This window comes from Xylocopa sonorina, chromosome 8 (assembly GCF_050948175.1).
Source record: "Xylocopa sonorina isolate GNS202 chromosome 8, iyXylSono1_principal, whole genome shotgun sequence".
Taxonomy (NCBI): Eukaryota; Metazoa; Arthropoda; class Insecta; order Hymenoptera; family Apidae; genus Xylocopa; species Xylocopa sonorina.
The window spans coordinates 13,729,182-13,736,450 of record NC_135200.1 but is presented as its reverse complement, the minus strand read 5'-3'; the positions used below and the strand labels follow the sequence as shown (position 1 = coordinate 13,736,450).

Sequence of the window (7,269 nt, the reverse complement as noted above, 5' to 3'; positions counted from 1 at the left end):
TAAAAGATAAAGGGTACGGTTGCTCTATAATGAATTTATATAGTTAGAAGAATGAAATTAATACATGTCGAAACGATTAAAATTGTACAATTGTGTTTAGAAAAGTTTTGTTTAATCTTTCGACTTTATTCACAACCAAAGTATAATAATTTAAATTGATTTCACCCATCGATAAGTTACAATAAAAACTTGCATAGAATGGTACTGTATTTGACTTGTTCGCGCTAGTTTTAATGCATCTCGATACCCTTAACGTATAAAAACATAATCTACTTTTTACAGATATTCGAGAGGAACAAAGAAATTCTATTAAAATGAAATTTGAATGTTAAGAATGTGCGTGGAAATTTAAAAAACGACAGAGCGAATAAGACGTATGATAAAAAAGATACAAACGCACTCTTAACAAAGTCGTAAATAGCATAATAATTGTGTTCATCTTTAAGTGTCACTTTTCCACAATTTGATAGTTTTGTCATTCTCAAGGGCGGCCGAAGCTATAATATTATCTGTCGGATGACACGTCGTACATAGTACAACATCTGGAATAACGTAATCGTAGTAAGATCAATGTTTGACCGTAAAGATATAATTACATGATTAATTACAATTCTACCTGTGTGTCCCTGCAATTTTTGGACAATTTCCTTGGTTTGCAAATTCCAAATATACACCATATTATCTTCCGAACCTGAAACAATCCACTGATGGACAGTAAAGTGTAATTAAACGACGTTAACTTAATCAGTATGGATCTCACGTATGGAGAAACTTAGAAGACGAAATAATGTGTTCTGTGCAAAAACATAGACACAATACGACCTACCTTTCCACCTGTAACTGAAAAATTTGCAAATATGCAATATTTTTCATTTTTATGACCCGTATAAGTTTTCAAACATTTCCCCTTACTATAATCCCAAAGCTTTAATGTATTGTCTAACGTTGCTGCTAAAATATATTTTCCATTCGGTGAAAACTTTACAAAAGACACAGGAGGATTATCATCGTCTATTAAAGTCTTCAAACACTGGCCAGACGCTGTATCCCAAATTCGACTATGCAACAGTCATATATTGCTTAGTGCAATTATTCTGATTTATCTGTTTATCCTCTAACGCAAAATGCGGAATTGGAAGATAAAGATGTGCATATTTACCATAATCCATCGTAACTGCTAGACACAATTAATGAACCATCCCTGTTAAAGTGTACGGCACTTACAGGATCTGAGTGAGCGGGTAATGTCTTTAGACATTTTCCAGTTCTAACATCCCATATTCGAACGCTTTCATCAAACTATAACCACATCCGAATTCATATCGGATTAATATCATTTGTATGTTTACATTGTGTATGTTTACATCGTAATAGAAACGATAAATGTGCATCGAAATATACTTACAGAACCGGAAACTATTAAATTCGATTGCGGATTAAAATTGCAACAGAAAACATAGTTACTATGACCTTTTAAGGTTTTTAAACACTTTCCCTGTAAAGAAAACCAGACAAAAAAAGCTATAAAAGTATTTCCTTTAAACTGGAACAAGAGTGGTCGGTAAATTTTCCGAATACAGCAAAACTTACAGAACTTAGTTCCCATATTTTCAAAGTTTTGTCATCAGAAGCGGATACTAGCAGTCTACTATCGCTGGACCAGGCAACATCCGATATACCGAGCTTGTGACCCGATATAGTTTTTTCAAATTTCCCATCGTACGAGCCCCATATTTTGATTAATTTATCCGCAGCTAGAATTAAAAAGTTAGTCGGAAAATTTGATTTTTCATTTACACATTATTTACTGATTCAGTTGACATTAAATTGAAAATGTATCTATTTACAAGAACTTGCGAGCCACTCTCCATTGGGACTGAATTTTACCGAAGAAACAGCTTTGGTATGACCTGCCAAAGTATATTTCAGGGTATAATTTGGTTTCTGTAAAAATCAGAAGAAAAAAACCAGCAATTTTTAAAGAATTAGTCGCACAAGAAAAAGAGAAAGAGAAAAAGATGTAAACGTAACGAGAAGAAACGGTAGAAAAAGTAAACGAAACATTTAAATTCACTGACCAGCGAAGAGCTACTTTTAGTTCCAGTAGCAGGAGCTGTCGCAGTATTATTGACAGATGCTTGATGCCCTGGCGACGGACCAAGTGGCACCATTTTTAGCTGAATTCTATTAAATACGTTGGTTTCTTTATAAAATAGCGTAAACTAAAGCAGGTATACATGTAACGAAAAATTACGTGTTACATTGGAGAAGCAAAATTTGAATAGGTTTAATTTTAATTAATACACACACATACACACACACATATATATATATATATATATATATATATATATATATATATATATACATATATATATATATATATATATATGTATATATATATTCAAACCTGAAACACAAAAATCCAGAAGAATATTCTCTTCTCAACGGAAGAAATTCCCTCAAATTCCTTTGTTTGAAATGAATATTGCGAACTGCATTTTGGATTCGTCGCGTATCCAAAACTTCTTACTTAACGATATCTTGATATTTACATTTTCTTTGAACGGTTAACTGTTTTCTACCTACCGAGTGTCGAATCTCAAAATTATCTATTACTCGTGAAACGTGTCTACTAAAATTTTTATTTTACTTCTCTCCTCTATAGCTTTGTACAGCTCTGTATAGCAATCATAAATTCCTGTTTACATATCCCTGTTCGTTTTGATCTTCATTAATAAAACGTTTTTCCTATTCGTAAAAAAGTTTTTCTCTTTCTCTTTCTCTCTCTTTCTCTGTCTCTTTTTTTTCTCCGATACCAAATAGAAACGTGAGAGAAAACAAGAAACAATAAAACCGCTATATTCGTCACATACAACGTGCATGAATCTCAAGCGTGGTAGCGAAATAGCTTGTAAACTGTTACTCACTTCATAATATACATTTTCCCGGTAAAAGTTTGAAATTCATTCGTTGCTGTTCCAGTAATACGTATTATAAGAATCATAATTATTTTACCTTCGACGAATTTGTTCGGTATATGATTATCACAGTTTTATCAGAGATATTTAACTGTATGTAAATTATTTATTTTCGATTGGTGTTCAGGCTCAGAAGAGCTGGTGGTACGTGCAGAAAACTAGTCTATCGACACAAGATACGTCACATCGAACCATCACAACCGCGATTCCAATGAGGGATGTGCCGTCGCCAGAAATGATTAAGAAGCGAAACTAGTAATTTACGATTTGTTTAAGTTAACCTTTTCGCGTAGAACAGTTCTCGTGATAAATGTCGTATAGGTAGGTGGTATACGTGAATGGGCAAAAACTGGGCCATAGATAAATAATAAAATTTATAATAAACGTGTAACAAATTATGTTACTTTGTTGTATCTTTCTTACAGAAAAAAATGAAACCTTCCATCTATGCAATCGCAAATTGAATCTGGAACAGAATTGCTTGCAAGATTAAATAGTAAACCGAAACTATGCAGACTCGAAGGTACATTATTTCTGGAGGGTCCTCGAAATACGGATATTATAGAGATTGGCGGAGAGAGATCGACCGGAAAGACTCTTCTACTGACACAAATGCTTGCAAATTGTATTTTACCAAATTATTATAGGACAGCCGAAATCGAAGGTTGTAACGCGTCGGCTATTTTAATAAATACAGACCATCACTTTGAAGTATCAAAATTGGCCGCATTGATCAGCGATATCGTAGATACGATAGCCACAGATATAGATAAAGTAACTATCGTTCGAAATTCGTTGCGTAACCTACGTATCATCAATTGTTACGACAGCGAACAATTTTCTCTAACTTTACGCACACTGGACGACATATTTCTTGATAACGCTAAAATTGCTCTGTTAGCCATAGACAGCATTGCTGCTTATTATTGGGAAGATTGCGAAGATAATGTTATTACGGTTGATACTTATGTAAAAAAATTGCTAAAACTCATCAAAACGCATACAACTCGATTCAATATTGTGACAATATATACCAGGCTGTACGAAGATATGTATAAACAAGTAAAAAACTTGATCAATGATATCGATTATAAAGTGGAGTTGTGTAGAGTGCCGAATTCGAAAAATCTCATTTGTACATTGAAATCAGAGGCGGTAAAAGTCGCAAGAGAAATGTGCTATTCTATTCTATCGAACGGTATAAAATGGAATATAGATGAAGGAGAATAAATTTTTAATGTTTATTTTTTCGCTCTCTCTCTCTCTCTCTCTCTCTCTCTCTCTCTCCCTCTCTCTCTTAGAGAGAAAGTAGTTAGGTAAAAAATATTTTATCCACAATATCCAAAGGATTCAGCAATCTGGACCCTGCTAATATTACGTACGATGTTCCTTTCTCGCCATGTATCGATGTTATTTGCTGTATTATTTTTGCCTCTTCTGCGGTAATTCCTCCGACGACGTATATCAAAATATAGGGATTATCACTGGGATGACGCTTTGTTTTACCTCTTAATATTAAACTGTAAGAAACATAGAAAATGGAACATCTGGTCGGCTAACATTAATAAATATGTCGTATATATATAATAAAAAAAAGTCTAGTCGATCGAATTATGTTTACTTAAACCCAGCTGAAATAAACGAAGACGATTTTTTATGAAGATCGCGTAGCTCTCTGTCTACATTTGGAAAAAATATATCCCTGGTTACTTGTTCCAAAATGCTAATATGTCGAATTGCTTCTTCGCTGCTAGACTTTAACATGCAAAATCTGCGAATCACATCATAAAATTCAATAAAGGGACAATAAAGAGGAAAAACGAGTTTTCTTACTTATAGTCTTGTAATGTTAAACGTTGTTCCGCGATTAATCGAAGAGTATCGATGATACGAGTTGCAATTCTATATGATGCTTCGCGCGCCAAGCTAACATCGTTTACTCCTGACAAGAAAACAATTAATTAACAATTATTTGGTTGTACCACGATATCTCGTGGAAAGGGGAAATATTATATTAAACGATACACATGCCTAATAACAGTAAAGTACGTTGATAAGTTGACTTGGTACTAGACGGTGGATTTTCTTTTAAAATTTGGAGATCGTCGAAAATCGCATCCGCAATTGAGTCTTTCAATTGGCTTTCTTGTTGAGTAGAAAAGCGAATTTGTGTCCCCGCAAGAGCGTAAACGTGTATCAGTAATGCTAATAAATGTTCAATATCAAGCCCTCTGTGACTTCGCGTTCTTATAATATTACTTAGCTGAAAAATTGTTTCATTAATGTTTAACAAGTAACTGGGCGGCGATGCAACAACAGTGGCATCGAAACTGAAATGTGCAGTTACTTGAACAAGTATGCTCGACGATTCTCGACTGACAGAAAGGTTTTGCAAGGCCAATTTTTCTAAACTAGTAAGTAATTCAACCTGTCCAGCCATTTGTGAGGTTGATGCTTCGATTATTGCTGAAATATACTATATAAAAAATCTATGACACTAAAGAGAGAGAGAGAGAGAGAGAGAGAGAGAGAGAGAGAGAGAGAGAGAGAGAGAGAGAGAGAGAGAGAGAGAGAGAGAGAGAGAGAAATACATAAATAAATTTAAAAAACTAAACGACCCACCTGAATTTTTTCCGAATGAATCATCATTGAATCAACGACGCTATTTGCAGTTTGAATTTTGCTAAGAACCTTTTCTAAACTGTGACCAGAAATTCTTGTCGGTGTCCTCAATTTTGGACTATCTTTTGTCAAAGATATGTCGCATAAAAACTGATTAGCCATACCTAGCAACTCTTTTTCTTTCCGGCTTATAAAGAGGTCTATCATTGTTTCTTCTGTGCTTGCCAAACATCCTGGTATTTCGCACGATTGCAAAGCTCCCTTTAAAACCAAAGCAAAAAACGGTTTCAACAATTTCTAAGGTAATAATGAAAGTGTAAAATATATGTAATATTAGATAATTTTTTGTTTACCGTTACTGCTCCGAACACGGGTGACATGTTTATGGCTACGTCGTTATCATGGTGCGGTAAACGAGGGAATGTTAATAAGATTTTTGTTAAGAAAGATTCTGTGCTGTTGCTGGTAGGTGTACAAAGATCTAATGTTCTGTCTATTAGAACAAGGGAGACCCCCATTTCTGGAGTTTCCGATAAGTGCTATAGAAATAGTAATTTCAAATTCATCCATCTTTCTGTTTTCCCAATACGTAATTACCTTTTACTACGTCCTTACATTTTGGTGATCGATGCTAGACACGTAATTTTCTAAATTCTCTGCTAGGCGATCGCTTAATTTTCCGATTGAATAAATATCTAACTTAGCGCTTATACTGTGGAACAAATTGCAAAACGAGTAGGCTAAAAGATTTGACTTAACAAGCGTGTCTCTGGGAATATTTGCGTCCAAGGATGGCATCAAGTCTCCGAAAGGTGGTGTCACAAGCAACCGCTTATTTAAAAGAGCGAGAAAAATCGGTGCATAGATGATATCGACATTGGGTTCCTATGTAATAAAAGTTAATTAATTATATAATGAATTGGGAAACTTGATAGAAATATATAAATGATGAAATAACGAACCTGAGAAAGATTTCCGGATGTCATCCATGTCTTGATGTCTTTCTTTAACTTGACGTAACTTAATTTTTCTTCGTTAGTCAACATTCCCGAATGATTGACCGTACAGCAGGGTGCACTAGTATAAACGATACAGTTTTCGAATACATTTTTGGCCAAGATCATTTTTATTGTTCGCTGATAAAATGCTGGATCACCGGAAGTTGATACGATGACAGCTTTTTTTACATCTTTCACTTCGGTATACTAAAAATATTGCATTTTATTAGGGTGTCTCTGTTACGAGGTTTTTTTACGGGGAGAAAATTATATATATATACCTACTCGAAAATGATACATGCCAAATTCATAAACTGCAACAGCTCCAGCATCTTTCAATATTAAATACCCTTTACCTGCCGTGTACCAGTGCAAGCATTCGATTGCACTGTGATCTATATAAACTACCGCGTTACATACTTCCGCGATAATATTCTCCCAAGATGTAGAAATTAGCTTTTTAATTTCTAACAACAAATCAATCATTTTCCCGATTATTTATAATCTATATACTAGTAAACTGAATCCTGTTAAGTGGCACAGAAAATTGTGTTATAGATGAGATCGTTATTTATCATATCTATCTCTAGCCCCGCCCCTTTCTGGCCGGATATCTATAAAATAATAACATTTGAATAAAAACATATGGAATTTGAGTATAATAAATT

General features: G+C 34.2%; 3 protein-coding genes across 3 annotated transcripts; 1 reads left to right on the top strand and 2 right to left on the bottom strand.

Annotated features, from left to right (window-relative positions):
* Window positions 1-398: 398 nt before the first annotated feature.
* Wds (WD repeat-containing protein wds) lies at window positions 399-2,222 on the bottom strand. Its single transcript, XM_076899219.1, has 8 exons — window positions 2,079-2,222; window positions 1,848-1,944; window positions 1,591-1,754; window positions 1,406-1,495; window positions 1,160-1,299; window positions 827-1,058; window positions 617-704; window positions 399-542 (listed from the first exon to the last, which is right to left on the bottom strand). Exons 1-8 carry the CDS (start codon window positions 2,169-2,171, stop codon window positions 442-444), a joined length of 1,005 nt encoding a protein of 334 aa, XP_076755334.1. The 5' UTR covers window positions 2,172-2,222; the 3' UTR covers window positions 399-441.
* A 1,001-nt stretch (window positions 2,223-3,223) lies between these two features.
* Xrcc2 (X-ray repair cross complementing 2) lies at window positions 3,224-4,211 on the top strand. Its single transcript, XM_076899844.1, has 2 exons — window positions 3,224-3,302; window positions 3,407-4,211. The coding sequence occupies exon 2, from the start codon at window positions 3,429-3,431 to the stop codon at window positions 4,209-4,211; it is 783 nt and encodes a 260-aa protein (XP_076755959.1). The 5' UTR covers window positions 3,224-3,302; window positions 3,407-3,428.
* Window positions 4,212-4,290: 79 nt separating this feature from the next.
* LOC143426019 (sec1 family domain-containing protein 2) lies at window positions 4,291-7,110 on the bottom strand. The gene is given in 10 exon segments (XM_076899125.1): window positions 4,291-4,501; window positions 4,603-4,752; window positions 4,815-4,971; window positions 5,007-5,244; window positions 5,329-5,457; window positions 5,604-5,864; window positions 5,957-6,142; window positions 6,219-6,488; window positions 6,566-6,808; window positions 6,887-7,110. Coding segments are annotated over 10 exon segments (2,043 nt in total). The 5' UTR covers window positions 7,088-7,110; the 3' UTR covers window positions 4,291-4,293.
* Between the last annotated feature and the right edge of the window lie 159 nt (window positions 7,111-7,269).

Coding starts and splice junctions, on each gene's coding strand:
- Wds (XM_076899219.1), bottom strand. CDS start 2,171: ATGGTGCCACTTGGTCCGTCGCCAGGGCATCAAGCATCTGTCAATAAT. Junction 1,755..1,847: donor AGAGTGGCTCGCAAGTTCTT/GTAAATAGATAC, acceptor TTTTAATTCTAG/CTGCGGATAAATTAATCAAA. Junction 1,059..1,159: donor AGCAGTTACGATGGATTATG/GTAAATATGCAC, acceptor ACTGTTGCATAG/TCGAATTTGGGATACAGCGT.
- Xrcc2 (XM_076899844.1), top strand. CDS start 3,429: ATGCAATCGCAAATTGAATCTGGAACAGAATTGCTTGCAAGATTAAAT.